We start from the raw sequence: 23,285 nt of genomic DNA on the forward strand, positions 1-23,285 counted from the left end.
TAAAGTTACTCTCTCGTGTTCCAAAGGAAACTACTTCAGCTTCTGATCCAAAACGGCCACCTGGACTTCAGACAACCATTCCACACCCAAGATTCTAAAGCTAAACTTCCACTTCTTCCAGCTCTTAAGCACTCAGAAACTTCCCATGTGCTCTCAGTAATAAAGAGGAAAGGCAGTGAAAAGAAAACAGATTGGATTTCCAAGGGATGACAGGAAAAGAGAACCAAGTTTTAAACCATATTTTCGTAGTTGATAAATAAGGGCACCAATGGCAATTTTGTTTTCCCTTTTACTATTCTTAGCATTTTTAGATTATACAATCTAAAAAGCTATTTCAGTTGACCTTTCAATGTTCTCTGGTAGCATGTTTTATCTTTTCTACATAAAATTTAGTAGGAAGTTTAAAATGTTTACTAATTACTTAGATTCTTAACTCTAATAAAAAATCACATCTAAATAATTAGAGTGTGCCTGGTTTTAAACATGGGTCACTTAGCAACAAGCATAATCATGTAGGGCTGAGAACACTTTTAAGAGACTTGAAAGAAAACATCCTAGGAAAAAACATTTCCAGGGGACTCTGTGCTACTAGCTGACCCACAACGAATCATCAACTTCTGAAGATGTGAAAGGAAATGAGATGTCTCGGTGTTTCTTTTCTGTGTATGGTCCAATGCACATAGCTTTCAAATGTCCATGAGACATCAACAAGCATCAGAGGAATTCAACATATCAGATGATTGTAAGTCTGAAAGAATAAAATGTCTTCTAGCCCTCTATAGGCACCATTTAGGACATTATTTTAATAATTACGTAGATGAATCCACTATGTGCAGTTCTTCAGTAATGGCATTAGTTTTCTATGCAGGCAGGTTTTATTTTTTAAATAAGTCCCACAGTGATTCAAATTGAAAGTAACAGTGTGAAAAAAGTATTTAGCCAAACCTATTTTGCAAAGTTTAGGTTATTATAGAGCTATGAACTTCCTACAGACTAAGAATACAGATTTCCATTGACTTCTTCTGTTATATTTGAGCAACACTGAATGTGATGGCCGCTGGGTGGGAGAATCATTACCTGGGTTCTCTTACAGACACACAGGCAAGGTGGTGGGTCAGAGCTCCTAGGACACGGGGAAAATTCAACATTGGGGGGTCCTTATAGACACACAGGCAAGATGGTGGATCAGAGCTCCTAGGGCACAGGGGAAAGCCCAACATTGGGGATCAGACCAACAAAAGTTTGTCATCCAGCTCTACCACCTGCTGACTTTTTGACCCTGTGAAAGTTACTTATCTCTTTAAACCTCAATTTACTTTACTCATTTGGAAAAATGGAATCACAATACTTTGCTTTAGGGTTGATATGAAAATGAAAATAAATGCATATTTATTGTGTAAGACATTGAAATGAGAAGGAAATTGTTAACTCAGCATGGCCTGACCTAGCCTGATTAATGCCATGCAGTAGCAGAGCACCATGGTGCCATAATGGTAGCTGTCGTAGAGAGTCCAACTGATTCTATTAGAACAGATAGTGAATTCTGCAGGTTTCCTATGTATCGCCCTTCCCTGAGAACATATTTCTGCAGACTGGGGTGTTATGGGCTACAAGAAGCTTTATACCTTACAGAAGTTCTAGCATATTGGCAGAACTTATATACAAAAAAATGTTCACTGAGTATTGTTGTTAATCATTGAAAATCAGAAAAATTAAAATGTTCATCAATAGGAGGGTGACAAATTTTGATATACTCATTCAACCATTCTATTCAGGTAGACCAAGAACATAATTTTAAGCAAAAAATAAAATGAAATAAAAATAAGTTTTAGAATGATATCTATAATGTAAAACCACTTATATAAAACTTTAAAGCCTGACATGTATTGTTAATAGATATATACAGACTTAATAATTCTGTGATACTATGCATGGAAATGGTAAATGCAAACTTCAGCACAGTGGTCATCTCTAAGGGAGGAGACAAGGCTGTGGGATCAGGGCAGCTGTAGACAGAGGGTTCCAACTCTGTCCAATATGTTGTGCACTTTCAAAAATTAAATTAGACTGAAGCAAAGGCAAAGTGTTCAGATTCTATAGAGCTGGCTGGAGTTTATTATTATTTCCACATTTTCTGTATATTTGAATTATTGCACAATAAAAAGAAGCATCTTTCCCAGTCACATAAATAAAGACAAGTAATTTCCCAAAACAAACAACAGCTGTTCCAGAGAAACTCAGGAGATGAAGAGAGACAGGGATAGTGGGGATGAGGAAGGTGCCTCAAGGAATAAGAGGGCTGGGTATAGGAGTCACTCCTGACTTTCTGAAACAAGGAAGATAATTCCCACCACCACCACCACCACCCACCCCTGGGGCTAAGGACAGAATTCAGAAGTTTAAGATATGAAGAGGATAGAAAGGATTCAACATTAATGCAAAAATCAGGTTACTTTACAGAGAGTACATTATCCAAAAACATCATTAAGCTTAAAATACTTACTACAACCCCACTCTTGGTGGTAGTTTCTCTGTATGTGAAGTTGCAAATTGCCCAGGCTAAGTAATATGTGGACATGAGAGGGGTCTGTGAAAAGTGATCCGTAACCCATCCATCTTCTTCAAACACAGACGTTTCCACTGGCATATTGGATAAAGATAGATAGGTTGCTTGATGCTTGATGCTGATTTTGAAAGTAGCCTTGTAGATGGGCTCGTCAAAACAAGGAAATGCCTTTCTGGCATGTGTAGGTGAAAACTGAGTCACACCAAGGAATCTGGAAAGAAGAAAATGACATTCTCAATTACATTTGTGGCTTGAGTTAAGTTATGACCACTTCACATGCTTCTGCTGATAAAATATTTTTGCCAAATTGCAAGATATTTTTTTTTCTGAACCAAACTTAACTGCATGAAGACCATGAAAGCATAATTCATACATATTTCCCCAACAATAAAAATTCTTCAGGGAAGTTTCATCTCAATTAAAGTAAATTCTCTAAACCCAGAGCAGTATTTTCTAGATAAAACATTAACATTTTATAAGAAAACAATGCATTGGCATCTTGTTGGCAAATATTGGAAAGTAATGGTTCTCCTTTTCGGTGTGCCTCCCTTTCTTCCCCGAGCCGTACAACAAGTAAAGACAGTGAAACCGAAATCCGAAAGCTGTCATCAGATACACGTAGGACACAGACCATCACTGGGAAACATCTGTGCCCTCACATTTCAGCAAGACCTAGCCTGAATTTTGGTAAGAAAAAGCACTTTGAAACTTGACAAAACTTGGTCTGAATTGACAACATTCTTACCCATATCACCTTGGGCAATTTCCATAAGGTGTAGTTGTCCATTGCTTAAAAGAGAAGAATCAAGCCTGAAAAGCTCAGAGGGTAAAAAAGAGGACGTGAAGGACCATCACTGTGAATAGACGAACTGCGCCCAGCAGGCAGTCAACAAACTGCAGCCAGTGAATAAACGACAGCCGCTGATTCACAGCATCGTCAACCTTTCTGGGAGTGTTATCACATATGTTTACATTGAACAATCCAGACACCATTGGTTTTTACTACTCATAATACGTAGTTATTAAATAAATTTTATATGTTAGTATATGTTAGTATAATACATATAAATTAATATACTATGTATGTAGTAAACATGTCCATGTGTGTAGATGTATACATCTATATACGAAATATATTTAATGTCCTCAAGTTTTCAGATCAAGCTGTGAAGTTGCATCTCATTAAACTCTTAGAAGCAACTTCTACGTTCTTTCATGGTTTTTGGTTACAAATGAAAATACTCAAATTAAATACTTTAAGAAGGAGACTCTTAACTTAAAAAAGAGCCCATTATTTATGAAAACATCCATGACAAAAGTTAAACTTTTTAAATAATACTGGTTACAAAATTTGATATAAGGCAAATCACTATCAGACTCTTGGTGAAACATGACTGAATTCTAAAGTAATTTCTTTTCCCCATAAGTAGTTCTGACTCCACTCCCCTCTCCACCATCCACAGTGTACACGGTTAATCTAACACAGCACAATTTCCCACTGAGCCCGAACTTGGCCTCAAAATTATTCTCAACACAGCACTTCAGGCAGCTACTTCGGATCAATAAGGGTTGATGCGTATATTGAATCTTATTGGCTATGCCTGGCTCAAAGCATGAGATGTAAATGTTTTTACCATTTAAAAATTTTGAAACCTACATTTATCATTAAGGGCCTACATTTTTAATGCTTAGTTTTGAAATAGAGAAAAATAAGATATTTTTAATATTAATTGTATTCTTACCCTCAGAGAGAGGGTTTTCGAGAGTTATCCTGAACACAGTATGGGGCTGCTACACACCGGGCTTAGGTAAATCACTGAACTGTTTGAGCCTATTTTTTCATTAGTAGAAGGAAAATAATAATGTTTTCTTGGCCTTCCTTACAAAACTGTCAAGATGATAAAATGAGATAATACATGAGAAAGAAGTTTTAACTATAAATCTTCAGACAAATATAAGGTTAAAGTAGGAAGCAATCTTAGAAATCTTAGAAACGAATTGTCCAGCTCTCTTCAATTTCTAAAGTGAAAAAGCTTCAGTGAGATTAAGTGATTTCTCCAAAGTCACACAGACTGCTAGTGCAAAGCTGGCTCTAGCAGTCACATTTTCTGTCTGAGTAAAAGGTAATTATATTTCAAAAATAGTAAAATTAATCTGTAGCCATGGTTTATAAACAACGTTTCAATTCAATCGTTGGTAATAAAGGCTCTTCTTTCCAAATTTGCCAGCATCAAGGTAAGATTTTTCCTTATTATTTTCTACTGATAGTAATAGTTTTGCTCAATGAAATGTCAGCACCTTTTAGTTAAACACCCATTCACAGCTTTCTCTTCATGTGCTTTTGTTTTCCATAATGTTCCTGAATCTTATCTTTCAATCTCACTAATTAAAGTGTCTATGATGTTGATATTTCTCTATTGAGGGTATTTAAAAAATATCTACGGGATTTGATACATGAGAAAAAGTGTTTCCTTTTAACTTTCAGGAATCTGAGAGGGGCCGGCCCCGTGGGGAGTGGTTAGGTGGGCATGCTCCACTTCGGATCCTGGGCCGACCCAGCACTGCTCACCAGGCCATGCTGAGGCGGGGTCCCACAGGGCACAGCCAGGAGAACCTGCAGCTACGTACTGGGGGCCTTGGGGAGAAGAAGAAGAAGAAAAGAGAAAAGATTGGCAACAGATGTTAGCTCAGGTGCCAATCTTTAAGAAGGAAAAAAAAGTCTGAGGACTCCAATTCGTCACTGAACAAATAAATATTGTCTGCTATGTATGAGTACTTCACTATATTAGGTATGTGGTATGATTTTTTAAAAAGACATAACCATTTTTGTCCTTAAGGTCTTTGCAATCTAATTAAAAAGAAAAAATGTACATATACATAAAAAGCAACTAATAGTACTTGGGAAAAGTTCTACGAGAGTTCAACCAGGAGACTGCAATTAGAATGTACTTGTTATTAAGTAAAACTCAAAGGTGTCTTTGGCATTAAGTAATTAATGGGCAGGAATTTATTAGATGTAGAAGATCTAAATAACTCTGGGCTAATAAGATATTAATAAACCAAATATTTATGCAGAAGAATCACATTGTGCAGTGTCTTTTTGCCTTACATAGTAAGTAAATATGTTAGCAAAGCCAGCAATTTAAATCACTGATTCTCAGGGTTGAAAGCAATTATAAAGATCATCTAGTGACTTTTTCTGCAACTCAAATTCTTGATGAATTCATACACACAGTATATATATATATACATATGCACAGAAGCCAACATACATTCTGATAATGTCTAAATGAAGAAACACCAATTTCACAGTCCGGCACCTGAGGACGATTGCAATTGAATTTCAATTCAGTATTCAGGAAGTCAAAAGAAGTCCCTCAGTAAAGAAGAGCAGTTGGACTAGATTACCTTTAAGGCCTTTTCCAAGATTGAGATCCAATAACTGAACAAAAATTAGAAATAAAATATTCCTTGAAATTGATGAGTTTTTGTAAAAAACGTTAAATTACACTGCCACTAAATAGCTTTTAACTACAAGCTCTATAATGCATTTGCTTCTCTTAATCATGCATTTGTGAGTGTTCAATACTAAGGAGAAAAAGATAAATACATATACTTCCTTCCCTCAAGGAGTTTATACTCTAATAAGCGAAATTAAACATATACCTAAACAGATATCATACAAAAATCCACAACTAAAAGGGAAACATACAAAGAAATGACCTTCTCCTAAAGCAGGGCCTCTCAATCTCGGCAAGCCTGACATTTTTAGGTTGGATAGTTATTCACTGTCCGGGTCTGTCCCTTGCACGGGAGGATGTTTAGCAGCATCGCTGGCCTCCACCTCCAGAAGCCAGTAGCACTGCCTCTCCCCAGTTGTGACAACCACAATATCTCCAGACACTGCAAGTGTCCTTTAGGGGGCAAAACTGACCCAGCTGTGAACCACAACCCTTAAGAACTGAAGGAAGGCTTTATGGAGGAGAAAGTAGTGCTTTAAGGGTTGGAGGTAGACGGGGAAGTGAGCAAGTCGACTATGCGTACCACAGAAATAACCCTCTAAAAAAGCTTTGACTCACACATTAAGGTCGTGCCCTGTCTGCTGTCTGACAGATTCTAGTTTCGTCAGATCTCAGTATGGCCAGTCCACTTCCAACACCTCTTTCGCCCTGGACACCCTCCTTTCTAAAAAAGACAGCCAGATTCAGGCTCAGTCCACTCAGCAAGCAACAGTGTCTCTTGGGTTTCAAAAATATAATTTTGTCTTCACTGTATGTATTTTAAGATTGCCTTCAATTGATGGAAATAAGACTTCTTTTCTGCTTACTGTTGTTATTAAACACATCAAAGAGGCCTCTGGAGAAAGTGATCTGGAGCAGATAATAATGAGCTTGGTTTTGAGTAAATTTGAGTTGAATTTGAGGTGGTAGCAGGACACCAAGTAAAAGAAATAAAAAACTTTAATTAAAAATAGAAAACATTTTGGGGCTGGCCCCGTGGCCGAGTGGTTAAGTTCGCATGCTCCGCTGCAGGCGGCCCAGTGTTTCGTTGGTTCGAATCCTGGGCGCGGACATGGCACTGCTCATCAGACCACGCTGAGGCAGCGTCTCACATGCCGCAACTAGAAGGATCCACAACGAAGAATATACAACTATGTACCGGGGGGCTTTGGGGAGAAAAAGGAAAAAATAAAATCTTTAAAAAAAAATAGAAAACATTTTAATATCAGGTCTGGATATTAAATACATAGGTAAATACAGCAAGAAGTAAAATAAAACAGCAGGAGGCAGAAGGTAACGGGGACAAGCATTTTGCTGTCTGTTTTTCCCCTTCTTTCTTAAACAAAATCATTTTTATCTTTTAATGAATCCCTCTATTACCATAAAAAATTCCACTTTCAAAAGTGACATCCTGGAAGCATCATTCCAAGAATGTCACTTTAGCATAACTAGAAAAATACGAATAATATACATGTATTTTAATTCTCTTCTATCTAAAATAAATTACTTGATTTCTTAACAACTTGTCTATGTGACATTTTGGTTGAGCTAAGAAGGAGAGCTTAAAGCTCTCTGTTGCCTCTGAAGGATATAGAGAATTGATTTCTTCTTATTTCTGCGGAAGTTCACTAGGCAAGCTACTCGTATCAAGTCGTTATGCTAAGATTCAGCAGAAGTAATGCATTAACGTTGGTTGATATTGCCAACAAATTACAGCGTGATACAAAACAATTTCTGTTCCATTATTTTCATTGTCCCTTTTTATAAAGTTAAAATATGCAGAGGAAACAAATATTTGCATAACACTGTTAGTACTCAGATTGATTCATGACTTTTCACTGTGGAACCACCAAAACCAAGAAAATCTCACAAACAGCATGACATATTTGAGAGGTTTCCATCTGGGCCACATCTATGCACTGGACACATAGCACAGTGAAAAAGTGCTCTTTAAACTTGTTTCTCTTGCAACGGCAATTTGCCTGGTGTTGCAAGTGTTTCAGATTGGTAATAAAAACTCCCAAGACCTAATGAAAAGTTCCAACGGACCATCTAGTTACTGTTCAACTGTTTGCAGTAAATGGACTCAGTTACAAGGTCATGGAATTGACACATGTCCCATTTAAAGTTAAGGTTGTTAATCAAAATGCAAATTATTACTCAATAACAAAGCATTTTAAGCCAAAATGTGTCGTTGTTTAGACTTTATGCTTTTATGTACTTCAATGAGTCATTAAACCTCTGCCATTTCAGAAGTATCCTGCTGAATACTCAGTGCTCTAAGCAAGTGTGTAGTCTATTTTTCAAAAATAACCATTCTAGTAAACTAAAAACACAATGCAGTAATGCCAGCAATATGTATGTAGGAAGTGGTGCATATGTGAATAATCGTGTTATAAAAACAGAGCATAATATTCATAACTGTTTTCCTAATTTATGTACTAAACACTCTTATCAAAAATGATTCCTGAGTACCTGATCACCATTGATGAAGAGTATTATAAATGCACTAAAATTCTTTCCCAGCCCATAACATTAGGTTTTCATAAGAATACATAAAATGGCTCTGAGACTCATTTGTTTAATACTGGAAAGAGGCAAATCGTGACGTAAGTGTTATAAAGTGCTGCTACTGTTAGAGCTCACAGAAAGTCGTGAGAATAGTATCTAATGACTGAGTGCCTTTCCCTCGTACCTGGGATTTTCTATGTGCTGTACTGGCTCCACTCCTGACCCTTCAGTCTCTGGTTTGTGCTGTTCTCACTGCTGACAGAGAGTGCCATTACCAGAGAGCTGTGTGTTCCTTCTGTTCCACATACTCTTCCCGCTCCTTCAGCCCTCTCCATCTCACCGTGTCTGGACCAAGCATGGGGTTTCTCTAGTGATGAAATACCATAGCCTTTCTCCTCTCTCTCTTCTTCATGGTGGAAGGGCTCTCTCCACCACTCTCCCCCATGCCCCTTACCCCCCGTCTGCAATTACCAATTGTCAGACACCATTCTAAGTGCTTTCTTACTTAACTCATGTCATCTTCACAGTCAGCTTATGAAATAGGGTATCATTACCTCCACTTTCCCGATGAGAATGCTAGACCCAGGACAATTAGGAAACTTGACCAAAGCCATAAAGCTAATAAATGGCAAAGTCAGGAAATGAACCCAGACAGTCTGGTCCCAGAGCCCTGAACACAGTTGACACACACACACACTGCTGTGTCCAGCAACATGACTAAAGTGGCCAAACCTACTTTTAAAAGGGAGAAAAAGTAACCAACAGCTGTAATTGTAAAACTTCATTCTTTTACCATCCTCTGATTTTTTTTTTTGAGTTGTGCAGTCGTGAGGCAATATCTGAATAATGAAACTAAAACTTGCCCCCGAAAGTGAACCTAGGTCTGCACTGGGAGGAATCAGTTTGCCCCGTCCCTGTACCACCGCCAGAGCTCCCCAGCCCCGGAGCCCTTGTTTATTCGGAGACCGGCAGGTGCACCTGGAGGCAGGAGGGGTGAGCCCGAGGCCCTTCGCCCCAATTCTGCGCCGCCCAATCCTGCCATTCTTATTCCACCTCACAGCCCCATCGTCACTATCCAGCTGTGCCTGTGTGAATTCTTTCAGGAACTGAAGATGAAGAGGAATATTTTTCATCTTTATATTCTTCCAAATTCTATGTAGTAAAATTCTGTTGGAGACACCATCCACTCTCTGGCGGCAAAAAGCAGGATTGATTGGGACTTTGAAAACCTCTGGAGGAACCCAGCCACTACTGCAAATCTGAAAGGATGTAAAGGATGCACGAATAATTAAAAGGATGATGATGATGATAACAATGATGAGAGTTATCACTGCTGGTAGGCAGGAGGATGGCACGGCGTGACAAGGGATGCCCTTCCTTACAGACTGCAAAACATCTCCGTATGAAAAGTGAACTATTTCTTCCTTGCTCTTTATGTCATTCTTTGAAGTCACACTTAAAAAAATGAATCCTATTCTTGTAGCCCTACGGACCAAATGTCACCACCCTCAAGCAAACCTAAATTGTTGCCCGGAACTGTTGTCTGAAGCCCATCCACATACACAGGGCAAAAACTGGTTTGAGGAAATAAACATGTTTTGCAAACCAAACAAATACCAGGAAACCAGTCACAGGTCCATCTGTGTTTGAAAGAGATCCAGAGCAGATAACGACTGTTTGAGGGGCTGCTTGGAGTTACTTTGAATAAATAAAAACACAGTCACACTAGTTTAACTCTTTAAAAGGAAGTGTATACTTTATTACTATCCACAGTGATCAAATCAGATGGCACCACGGAAATCACGGCCAGACAAACGCTGACTGTATGGGTTTTCCTCCCTGAATGGGTCATTATTAAACGGTCAAAGCTTTTTTTAAAAAATATTTTCTAGATTTGGTTAGGGGTGGCATTCTGAATTATGACCAAAATGCAGCACTGGACTCCGTTTGGCCATTTGGTCTGTGTGCTGGGCAGGAAAACAGTGAGCTAAGTCCATTAAGGACTCATACAAACAGTTTTCACAGAAACAAACAGTGCTCACAAATTTTTAGTTCACAGCCTTCCATTCATGGACAAAAGGCCATCTACCCCAACTTGTTCACATAAAGATATCTCCTCCCCAGCGTGAATGGGAGAAATGAGGCTGCTTCCAACAGAAAAACAATGTGGTGGTTTTCTTGTTTTTATTAAATATTATGATTATTAATTCATTCCAGAAAAAGTACAAGGCATCAGACCAGGTACACTAACACCACTAAAGATTAAATGCCCACCCATAAAACCCTCTATGCTCAACACAAGATTTTTGCAAAAGAGTTTTTTTGAGACTCTTTTTGAGAACCACAATGTTACTTTGCCATTTCACTCAGAGATCATGGTTTCTCCTACATAATCCTTGATAGAAAAAGACCTCCTCTTTTCATTCTGTCTTCTGTCACTGTGGCATGTTATAGACCCAATTGAAGTTTGTCAAAGAAAAAGTCTCCCTTTTGAAAGTGAATAAAATGTTCATTTACTTTGGGTAAATTTCCTTTTTCAATCTGACCATCTGAACCTAAATTAAGGTACCCTACTTTGACATGGGTATGCTCACCATCTGGTTACCACAAAGCAGCAATTACTTCTGGTAAATGAACATTTTACCAAGTTCTAAGCAAGCATATTCTACTGTAGGATAGTACGGCATAAATATGCACCCTTTTTTATCTGCTTGCTACACACGTATTTGATGAAAAAGTGAATATGGACTCTGCCTAATGGAGATAATTTACCACTGTGTGTACATATTTCACATTTAAAAGAATCTATTTATTTTCAACATTCAACAAGTGGTTGTTGAATTTTCCCATCAGCGAAGTGATCAACCAAGAGTAGAGGATTTGCCTCAAGTATAGGAACCTCACGCTTCAATGGGGAGCTTGTCTTCTAACCTTTCCCTGCTGCGGTATGGGAACCACAAGAGGTAAGTCTTCCCTGTAGGACAAAACCAGCCCCCTCCAACACCCAGTGGGCTGTGAAACCGTCCCGGAATCAAAGGTATACAGTACAAGTGAAGCCGAATCTTCCTGCCCTCGCCCAAGTTCTCTCTCCCAGACCTCTGAGGAGTGAGGCAAAGAACCAGATGGACTGAGTATTAATGAGTTGTTTCCACATAGGTTAAGTAAGGTGAACTAAATTGTAGTATTGCTCTTTTAAATATTTCAAGTTGCTCAATGTGACTCCCCCTTGGCAAATTAAATATTTATTTTCATTACAGAATTTATCTGATAATTAAGTTGGCAAAAATTATGACTAACTAAAGACCAAGATATTTAGTCATAAATCAAATGAAAACCTAGAGTTTGCATCTGTGTCCTTTTGAAAGCATGTTTTAAAATGTCAACTTACATTTTATCTGGGCAACAAAATCATCACCTATAAAAGTCCAACCCTAACTGAGTTCTTGATATCAGTGTGTTTAAAATTCTCCAAGTAGGCATAGTAACAACAACCACCAAAACAATAATGGTTTAATGTATGTAATGTTGACATAATTGTGAAATGGTTTATTAGATTTCCTCTGCCTTATCAACTCTAGTAGAAACATCCAAGAAATTATCATATTCACTCTGGTATTGAAGGAGGAAAAAAAAGTGGAACAAGGACTTTCCCTAAGATACTATTTGGAAACACCCAATCTGGCATTTCTACTGGGATGCAGAGTTTAGCCACATGTGCACTAGGTTAAACTTTCAACCGAGTTATTTACATCTTTGGGATAAACTGAAGGAGAGAGTTTGAATATAAACATGCACTAGGGGTGCAAGAAATCAGTTATGGGTCAAGCAGAAACATCTGGTCTGTTTAAGATTCCTGTTAATTTGAAAGCACTGACCAAAACAAGCTCAGTTCCACCAAATATATTTTGGCATGCTTCAAAAACCAGGATTTGTTGGAAGTATTTATTTCACCACCACAGGATTTATCAGTAATTATATGCAACTCTCACTACTGACATTTTGACATTACAAGCTTGTTTCTAAACCTAACATTCAAATTTGCTTTCTACGTCTTTCCCCCCATAGAAATGCTCGTGGGCTTAAAAACATACTTTCAATCTGTACACTTTAGAACACATTGGAAGAAGTGATGGAAGGGGGTTTTAAATTATCCACATCTGATGTTAGGAGTTTGAAAGTGAGTAATTTATACATTTACTTACCAGAGGCTTTAAGTATCAGACAAATACTAAAGCACTGGGCAACTTATTTACATGAGGTCACTTCATGGCACTCTATAAATAATGAAACGTTTGTGTTCCCCCATAACACACTGAAATTTCCCCAGCCTCTTATACAATAACAACTTCTTCTGAGAGTTTCTAGACACCACAGGCCCTGGTCCAGGGCTCAGAAAACCAAAGCTGGAGTGGCAGCTCTCCCCGGACCAGCCTGCTGACCTCAGGCAGCTGTGCCCCCTGAGCCCACGTTTTCTGCTGTTGTGAGAACCACTCAGAACAGGGCAGGCTCTGCCAGTGGCATCATCACTCACCTCTGACCTGCTCTGCTTCAAAGGTTGTCGATTTCATTTTCACGTTCATTTTAGTTGTTCGCTGGCCCTACAGTCACTTAATTAACCGAAGTTAGGGCCAAAAGCAAGAATCACTTCTTTATTCATTCACCAATATGCTTGAGGGCTTACTATCTCTGGGAACTCCCAACAGCTAAAGTTTATGGTGGACCGTCTGTATGCCAGGTTTAGGGGTAACTGCTTGTCAATGCATTAACTCAGGGACCCCCACGACGATTCTAGGAGGGTAGGATTATTATTATCATGCCCAAGGCCAGGCTCTGGAGCCAAAGCACCCAGGTCTGATCCCTGCTTTCTGGGCTCACTCTGAGACAAGTCACTGGACTTCAGCTGCCTCCGAGCCCCGGCTGTTGAACAGGGAGTGCTGATACACCTACACCACAAGGCTCCTGTGAGATCCGGTTAATCTATGCTGATCAATAAGCCCTGGAGGTAGTCATTGGCAGGAATTGGTGACTTGGATTAACCAGCTTCCTCAAGGTTCACCAGAGCCAGAGTTGTAGCTGGGATTCGAACCCAGTTCTGTTGGACTACGGAGTCTGAGCTCCAAACAAGTGGTGAAAAGCCCCACGGCCTCTCGAAAAAATAAAAATCGAACACTATCCAAATCTGAAAAGCATCAAAGGCGCTCACTGACAAGGTATTTAAGACTGGCCGCCAGCTTTCCTCCTTTCAGCGCGGGAGCCATCTCCGGAAGCAGGAACTCAAGAACAAGCAACTGGAGTCGCCGCGTGCGTGAGCAGAGAGCCGGCGTTTCTCGCTGGCTTCGGCCACGGCAGCCGCCACCCCCGCTCCCACTCCCTTAGTCTGTCACCGGACTGGCTCTTACAGCCCCGAATCTCGACTTTCAGTTTTGGAAAACTTTATGCAACCCGAGTCCTTCCTGTGCTGCGTGCCTGCCGGATGCCCAGCGAGGAGGGCGCGAGGAGGGGAGGCGGGAACGTTCCCCGGCCCTACCCTGCGCGGACATCTCACCGGGACGCGCCGCTGCCCTGGCCTCTGGCGCTCACGTATTTTCCCTCGACGGTAATTTGGCAGGCTTTTGATGTCACCCTGGCATTGCTCAGATTACACACTACCCTTTAAAAAGTAAAAAGAGCTGTGCGCCCGGGCTGGCTAAGGAAATTTGACCAGAGGAGGGGGGCTTCCAGACTAGAGGAGGGGGTGGCATTCGTCGTTTGGCACTGGTGAGTTCCTGGAGTTGGCAGCAGTGAGAACCCAAGCATCCTGGAGACCCCGGGGGTCCTGGGTGATAGTCTCACCCCACCTTCGCTTCCTTCCCCCACCCCTCACTTCCCGGTATCAGAAGCCAGCGGGTCCCCGGGGCCGCCGGCGCTCAGGGTTAGAGCAGCCTGGCGGGGTGGGGCCGTGCCGGGACCGCCTCCCTCCTACCTTCTCTCCCCGTGGAGCACGTAGGAGCTGCGGAAGAAGCCCAAGAGCTCGTTCTCGATCAGGGCATTGTAGATGATCTTCAGGTTGTAATTCCTCTGCGCGTCCAGGGTCCTGTTCAGCACCACCACTAAGACCTGGGTTTGCGGGTAGAGGAAAAAGCCGGCCACAGGGACAGCCCCAGCCACCCGGTCCTCGGCCACCTGCACCTTCTCCACCGCCACCCGGGAGGCGTGCAGCACGACGTAGCGGGTGGCATTCCGGCACGCGATCTCCACGTTGACCTCCCCGGAGAAAGTGAAGTTCTCCATGAAGGCAGTGAGCATCAGATTGTAGTGCAGCGGCTTGAGGTAGCCCGAGAGGCGCAGCTGTGTCCACGGCTGCCATTGCTCGCGCTCCTCCTCCGACGGTGGCTGAGCGGACGGGGTTCCAGGGGCGGCCTCCCCCGCCTCGGGCTGCCCGGGGTCCCCGCCGGCGTGGGGGTGGCGCCGGGCCGACCCCGGAAGGCTCTCGTTGCCGCCTCGCGCTGGGAAGCCGGTGGGACCGCCGTCGGCGCCGGGCGCTGCTCTCGCCCCACACTCGTCGAAGCGCAGGCTGAGCAGAACCGCGAGCATGGTGACCGCAAGCAGCGCCACGATGGACACGGCGAAGGCCAGCACAAGCCTCTTGTGCACCGTGATGTGGCGCTCGGTGGTGCAGGGTCGCACCCCCACGGAGTCCGCCCACGGGTCTGAGAGCCCCCTGCCGCCCGCTCGGAGCGCGGCGTCGTTCTCTCCCATCGTGGCCGCGAAGGGTGAGCTGCTCTTCTCAGCCCCCTCCTCCTCCTCCTTCTTCTTCTTCCTCTTCTTTTTCTTCTTCTTCTTTTTCTTCTCCTCCTCTTGCTCCCCCCGCTCGCCGTCCAGGGCCATCACAGTGCCGCCTCCTCCTCCCCCGCCCCCTCCGGCACCCCCCGCGGGCGGGCCACCCGGGCCACCGCCAGCGCAGGCATCAGACAGCGCACGCGGGCGGAGGGCACGACGCAAGCTGGGACCCTGGGGATGCCGGCCCGGGTTCTTTTAAGACGGTCTCTGGCCGCAGGCGACAGCAGCCTCGCCCGCCATTAGCCCGCCTCTCTCTGGACACCAGCGGCCAGGGCGCGGGGCGTTGAGCTCTGGGACGCGCCCAACTTGGAAAGCGTCTGGCTCGCCCCGGCGCGCTACTTCTCCGGCGGGCGCCGGGCGCACGGACACATACTGCCCCCACCCCTCCGCGCCTGCGGATTCCGGCTCACCCTCCCCTGTGCAGAGCTGTCGCCTGGCTTTCCGCGGGAGCCTTCCAGCAGATCCTGGGCTGGAAAGGACAAGGAGCCGTGGGGAGGGAAGTTAGGGCTTCCGCTTTCTCTCCCCACTCCAGCGGCGGCGTTCTGTCCTCTGGGTGGGATGTGCTCGCAGAAGAGGTGGCGGCGGCAGCAGCGGAGGCGCCGAAGCCATGCGCCCGCAGCCGGGGACAAGACGATGGCCAAGGAGGAAGAGACCGGGTGCACCAGCCGGGTGAAGTCCCAGGGCCGCAGAGCCGCGCCTGGAATCTGTCCTGGAGACGCCTTCTCCTCCACCTCGGACACTTTAAGCAGCGGTGGCGGCAAACGGCGTGGGCTTGCAGACCCGATAGCGGGCTTCTCTCGTTCCGACGTTGCTCTGACCTCCGGAGATGACAAGTGAGCAAGAAGTGTCCAGCCGGGCCATCCCCTTCAGGTAGATGAAGCTCCGGGTTTGCTCCGTAGCCCCGTGGGGAGAGCCGGAGTGCGTGTGTGCGAGTGCGTGTGCATGTGTGTGTGTGCGCGCGCGCGTGTGTGTGTATACACAGGCTCCAGGTCTGGATTCCCAAGGCTACCCTGGCTGCATTCAGGGCCTGAAACTACCCGAGAAAGGCAAAGGAGAGAGCGAGAGAGGCGAGGAGGCAGGGCCGCCGGGAGGGCGGGGAGCGGCTGAGCGGCAGAGGCAGGCGCCAGGAGATGAGAGAGCTTTTCTCCGCTCTGTCACACAAGACACCCACAGCCACCGAGGGGGTTGCCGAGCCCCCTGCGAGAAGCACAGTGTAAATCTTCAGGGCTGCGAGCCCGCAGTCACCCCTCTTCCCGACTCCGTAGCCCACCGCGCCAACCCAGAGGGACCCTTGGAACCTTTGGCGATACCGCCCAGAGCGCAGGAGGATCCCGCTGGGGAGACGCGGCTGTGTCAGATTTCATGTTAAACTCGCCAGGGGATTTGGAGGATTGTATGTAAATTGAAATAAATTCTCCAGAGCCTGACTACATACGTTATAATGCGCGATGTGTCCAAGAGCGCCGCGCTAAAATAAGGGCTAGCAAGGAAGCGTTAGAATCCTCCGGAAGTAAAGGCTGAAGAAAAAGAGATGTATTTCCCATGGAATAATTTCTATTTTTAAATTGGGGAAATGATTAAAATATAATGCCTACACTGTAACATTCAGAATGAAGAACTTGAGACTGAGAAAGGCTGGGCTGTGAGCCCATTAGACTTACCAGAACAGTGGGCAGCTGTGGTCCATGATTGGTCAGTTTCTCACTTCACATAGCCACAATTACTTTTTTGCAGTTTCCAGTGTTATCATGAAAATTGTTTAAACTTTTTTAGAACAGTTATCCGTAGGAAGTGTTTGCTGACAGCAGGAGCATCAAGACAGGTTCCTAGACCATTGGCTGTTTGTGGACCCTTGTTCAAGTTTACAAAAGTTTTAAATTCTAGTGCACAGTGTGCATGAATATATGGGATATCCAACCTGTCAAATTTGTGTGAAGAACTCTAATTAGAACGATATTCAGAAAACAGCCCCCCCAAAGGTGACAGCTAAGAGGCAAGAGTCCCTGGTTTTTAATAAAACAGTGTGATGATCTTCAGAGTCAATAAAAGAGTAAAGTGCAGAATAAAAAGAGAACGAAGTCATTTCTTGTTACATGTTTCTTTCACATCTTCAAATCCTGAAAACATTTGAAAAATCATGAACATAGTTGTTTTTCTTAAAAACAGGAATGTTTAAGGCTCTGGCTTTGGAGTCCTGAAAAGCTACAATGAAAAGATTGTGTTTGGCTTTAAAAGCATGACCAACGAGAAGAGACCAAATACACATCACCTTTGGCCTGACAGCCACTGAGAACACAGCCCTGCTGCTGGAGCTCTTTCACATTTGTCCCCAGATGGGACACAGTCCCAATGCCATACATTCTAATGTCCATTGGAATCGCTTTTAAATGATGATGAAAGGAACTGGCAGGGTGGGGTGTTTTTAAGCATGTTGTATGTGGGCCGTTAGCAACAGACCAAGGGAAATGCCACATTCTGTTCAAGTTACTTTTTTCTGCTCCATTTTTAAATCTCTAAGCTCTTGCCATCCATATGTATCTGACTGTATGAATTTTAAGAGTTGAGGAGTTGGGGTTCCTTAGTTTTCACAGAATCAGGAAATACGGTACAGGCAGGCAAAAAGAGCTATGTGACTCTTAGCAGGTCACCAGATGTCTCTGACCTCAGAGTACTAATCTGGCAATTCAGGATTATTGATCTAAAGTCCATGATTCAACTCATCTGCAGGATCAGAGGGACCTGGAATCACCCCCAGGAGTCTGAGACTCACACCTGAACTGAGAGGCTACCTGCTAAGGCATCTTTAAGACCTCTCTCTAGCATGATAAGTCAAGAAAAGATTCATAGAAAGCTATTTCTGTTCTTTGTATTTTATCAATGTGTTTATTTACTTCTAAAAATTACTACAAGGCAACTCAAATATTTTGGAATTAAGGAATATATTTACCAATTAGTAAAGTCTTTACTGACTGTGATTAAATTAGTGGATGAATTTTTTTTTCAGACCCAAGTGAAGAGGACACAAGCTTATTAAAACATTAATTCTCCTATATTGTAATCTTATCCAATAAACAGAATAGCAAGGTCAAGTGAGTAAATATGTTTTCCTCTCATATCGCTGTTACAAAAGGGTCTCAGTGCGTTTTGCATTTTTTAATTTCTGAAAGTATATAGTACACTTCCCGTGAGAAACAAGCACTTTGGTAAAGTAATTTTTTAATATTACTTCTCTAGAAAATCTCCATTCTACCCTCAAATGTAAAAAAGGCGAAATTTCAGATTGTGTACCTAACAAAAATATTAAAGAGATGAATCACTAACATTCCTATACAGAAGCTGCCATGATATTGTAGATCACTGAATTAGAGATGGTTTTGACTCTGGCATTGCCAGGCCCATGCAGGGGAATGACTTTCCAGGGTGCCTGATGTTTCTCTCAGAAACACATTTACTGTTGGGAGAATTTCATGATTATTTTCTTTAGCTAATACAAGTCTTTAAAGACGTTTTTGTGGCCATATGTGATTTAGGGACTGGTAAAAGTGAAAGCAATCTGAATGTTTAATATACATGAGGCCAAACAGAAGTTATTTTTAATTCACTCTACACCTTGGTCCTGTAAATAATCAAAATGAGCCATCATCAGTGAATGTGCTGGCTTCTGAGTCTTCACACTTTGATTGTTTACACTTGAGTTGATTTTTCTTCTTCACACTGGTCTGTAGGTAGAGGCACGACTTAGGTGTCCTTATATACTCAGCCTTTCAGGGATGATGAGCCCTTCATATCCAGAAACAGCCTGTCTCATGAGCAGGAACCAGATCCCAGTCTGCTCTCACCTTCCAAAGTTATCCTAACCTAGTTCTTAACGGGCTCGGTTTCTTGGTGTGTTAATATACGGGGCTTAGACTAGGTAACCTCAGAGGTCTCTTCCAGTTCTCAAAGTCTATGAAAAAAACTCCAAAGCTAACCCACCAGTCTCTTTATGTTCTCAAGGGGTTTTAATTAATCTTCTCCAATAAGCAGCAAGAAAATTCAATTAAAAACTAAAAGTTTAGTGGGTAAAGAGACTTTATAAAAATACACTATACTGGCGAGAACATGGGGGGAAGAAAACCCCACTGCCATTCTGGCAGTGACAACAAGACTGAGCCGCTGTCTCAGGCCTGTGCTCCTGAAGGCCCCCCACAGTGCCGACACTGCAGACAGTGAATGGTGCGAGCCCCTGTTTACCAGCTGAAGTGGTGCCGCCATGTGGCAATCATAAAAAAGCAGTTTGAAATTTGAGAGTGTGATAATTTGATGAAATTCTTAATTTGGGGAAACTCACATTATTGCAAATTTTATTCATATTTTTATATCACATAATTTCAAAATTTCATACCATTTGACCACTGCATCTGTTGACCTTGCTGAGGGGTTTCATATAAGAAACACTCTTCTAAATAGGACATTCCTCAAGATCTTAAAGATAGAAAGAGGAGAATTATTTAAAATTAGCTGTAATTGAGACAGTGCAATTTCTTAATGTCTGTGGTTTGTCAACTACAATTGACACCTTCATTTAACTGTTAGTTGTCTGACGTCTATTTATTTTAAAAGATTAATCTGAGTGGGAATTATATCTAAATTTGATTATGCCTTTTTTCCTAGCAAAAAATCTATGAAATTATAAAGTTGTCTTAAAAAGAAAACATTCCCTAACCTATTAATATATTACTACATGTTATTAGTCCTAGAAAAGCCTCATAATAACACTTACACCAAAACAGAACGAGTCTGTATGAGAAGGGCCTCTCTAGACGGCAAATATCAGGAGAAGCCTAAGCAGATATCCGTAGTGTCTTCCCAGTTCCGGCATGAGCTGTTCAACCCAGAGGACAGGAGGAGGATGTCCAGGGCGTGTCTGGTTCTTCGGGGTTCTAACGCTTGGTTGAAACTCTTCAGTGTTCACTGTGGGCTCTGCAGTTTACGATCTCAGTATGAAAGCCCCATAAAAAGGCAAAGCATGTGTCATGAAATGCCTACAGCTTATTCCTGAAACCTGCAAACATCATATACACCAAATTCTCTGAGCAGAAAGAAGTTGGGTAACTTTCCAGGGATGTTTCTGTTGAACTTGTCTGTTTGTCTAGTAGCTGGAAAAATGAAAATATTAAATATATCAATACAGTTTTTGCCATGAATTTAAGTTGTTCAAATCCTTGTTTCTAGATAAATACAGCAGGAAGAATTAATAATAATAATTATTATTATAGCCAAGATTTGTCAAGGGCTTACCTTGCACCAGGTATTTGTCTAAGCACTTTACGTTATCTTTTAATTCTGAAAATAATCCCATGAGGTCAATGCTGTTAATTACCTCATTTGACAAATGAGGAAACTGAGGCTCAGGGAGATGAAATTTTGCCTTGCCCAAAGTCATTTAGTTAGTAGGTGGCAGAGGCAGAGTTCCAAACTAGGCAGTGTCGCTTCCTCACCTGTGCACTCACCATGATGTCACGCTACTTCCTGAAAGGTGAGCCAGATGTAAGCTACCCAGTTGCATAATTGATATGTGCTGCATAAATTGTGAAGTCAGTGTCAGGAGAGTGCTGGAGGTATGGCACCAGACCAAATAGCCATGGTCTCCACCTCCATGGAGGGTACAGTGCCTGGCACATGATAAGTGGTCTGTAAGAGTTTGTTAGATGAAATATAAAAGTGAAGTATGACCCTGACCAAAATGACAATTACAATTTTTTAAAGTAATGATAGAAAGAAAAAAAGAGAGCACTATTCATCCTGGATTTAGAACTAAATAGTTGAAAGCCTTGACTATAGCTTATTTTCATGCTGTAGACCAAGTAGTTTATGCACCTTAGAAATCTTACCTCTTGAATGCATTAAAAAAATATATCTTTGACTTAAGCTTATTTGACAACTCAAATTTCCAGTATTTGAATGGTGCGTCACCTCTTTCCAGCCACAAAAATTGTCTGTTTCAAAGGCACATTTATATAAACATTAATGTAAAGTCACATAAATACATAAAATATCCTGCTTTATTTCTTCCATACATATCTTCTAATCCATACTTTTTTTCTCTTTTCCAGTCATTTATTCACATTTCTTCCATTTAATAATAAAACATATTGTTTATCTCTTAAAACCTGCACTTACTTCAAATAGACATTTGTTTGATATATAAATGTTCATCACTATAGCTCTTTAAATGAGGTAATTACAATATTTTCTTAAATTTGAGTATCAAATGATCATTGTAAATAGGTTGATAAATAAATTAGGAGAAATATGGTGAAGTTTTTCTCTTTAAATAATGAAGTATCACTAATCTTGAGGTCATATACCTATATGTGAATTTTTGAAAGCTGATTTGATTTACGGGGTTTTTTATTTTTAGTAATATAAAATATACATAGTTTTCAGTCAGTATTCCAGTCAAAGTGCAGCCTTTCTGAATGAGAAACACATTTTCTGTTAGAAAGTATTTCACAAGCTATATATATATATATTATACACTAATAGTAAAAATTAAAATTGCTTTGTTTTTCAGCCTACTTTGAAACTAAGAAAAAAGATGAATCATAATATTTCCCTTCAAGTTTTAGGCCTGTGTGTGAATAACATATAACTTAATCATGAACTGAAGAAGAGCTGCTTTTTTTGGTCTATACCCTCCCCTTGCTCATAATCAGAGATGTTTGCCAGAGAAGACCCAGTACCTTCCACCACATGGCACTATAACCAAGGCCCCTCCAGGCCGCTTTACTTTCAGGGTAATGCCAATGTCACTCCATTTTTTCTTTCTCTATACATGGTTTTCTGAGAACATTTTCCCATTCACATCCAGGAAATACTCTCCAGGTGCCTTGAAAGCTAGGTGAAATATGTATTTGGAGATACAGGAATTATTCTTGGAATTTGAACAATTAGACTTTGGCTAAAATGCCTTTTTCTTGGTGGTTTAAAAGAGTGATTTATATGCTATTACTGTAGATATTAAAAGTCTAAATATATCATTATAGTATAAATATTATAATGTTAATAGGTTATTTTTTACATTTATACTAAGAACACTAAGTGCTAGCCACTATACAAAACATAAAAAAGAAATGGCCATAATTTATCACCATACAATGGCCATGCAGTCTGCATCTGGAAAAAACTTCCCTACAAAAGAACAAAACGGAAATATTCAGCTACTGAGTCTTTTGAAAATAGCCAGCTGCTTGATCAAATAAAACATTTTTTACTCCAAAATAGTCTGTAGGAAAAAAAGCAACAAACCTGAGTATGAATGTTTGGAGTCATTAGAATATTAAAATTTGGATGATTGTTTCATGAAGTAGGTTTAATTCTCATAGTAGAATTGATTTGGTATAAAAGTTGCCTGCAATCTTCACTTTTGTCACTTTTCTCTTCAGTGCCACCTTGTGGCTCAGCCAGTACCAATACGTAGGCAGGGTTTGTGTTTGGGGTTTTTCTCTTGCTGTGTTGAAGCCAGTCTTAGAAAGTCAAGCGGTGAGACTCAGATGTGCAGCAGTTTCTGTTTTCTGCAAGAAGCAACAGCTTCCCTGGAAGATATTGGCCATAATTCTGCAATTGGCCATTCCAGACGCCAGAACATTTTCTCAGATATTGGAAATACTGGAGACTGCACAAAAATTGATGTTCATTTACAGGATAATCAACAAACTTACCTTGGATAACATAAGTGACAAGCTCTGACACGATTTTTCCATCAGAAAAATGTTTTCTTAACTCAGTGTCATCATTTCTACAACAGTGTCCCCTGTGAATTGATTCTAGGTAATTCAAATCGCTGCTTAATCCTGTTTTAGAAAAAGCTCCTGTATCTGAGTTACTCGTAAGCAGCTTGCTTCTAA

General features: G+C 41.6%; 1 protein-coding gene across 3 annotated transcripts in view; it reads right to left on the reverse strand.

Moving 5' to 3' along the window:
* The window catches only part of TRHDE (thyrotropin releasing hormone degrading enzyme), a 351,632-nt gene extending 335,976 nt beyond the window's left edge, over window positions 1-15,656 (reverse strand). For all 3 annotated transcript variants that reach the window (XM_070507330.1, XM_070507329.1, XM_014827110.3), the window contains exons 1-2: window positions 14,540-15,656; window positions 2,504-2,777 (exon numbers count right to left, since the gene is read on the reverse strand). In XM_070507330.1, coding sequence (XP_070363431.1) covers window positions 2,504-2,777; window positions 14,540-15,444 — 1,179 coding nt within the window. In that variant the 5' untranslated portion in view covers window positions 15,445-15,656. The remainder of the gene's footprint in view (window positions 1-2,503; window positions 2,778-14,539) is intronic.
* Between the last annotated feature and the right edge of the window lie 7,629 nt (window positions 15,657-23,285).

Source organism: Equus asinus, chromosome 4 (genome assembly GCF_041296235.1).
Source record: "Equus asinus isolate D_3611 breed Donkey chromosome 4, EquAss-T2T_v2, whole genome shotgun sequence".
NCBI classification, from domain to species: Eukaryota; Metazoa; Chordata; class Mammalia; order Perissodactyla; family Equidae; genus Equus; species Equus asinus.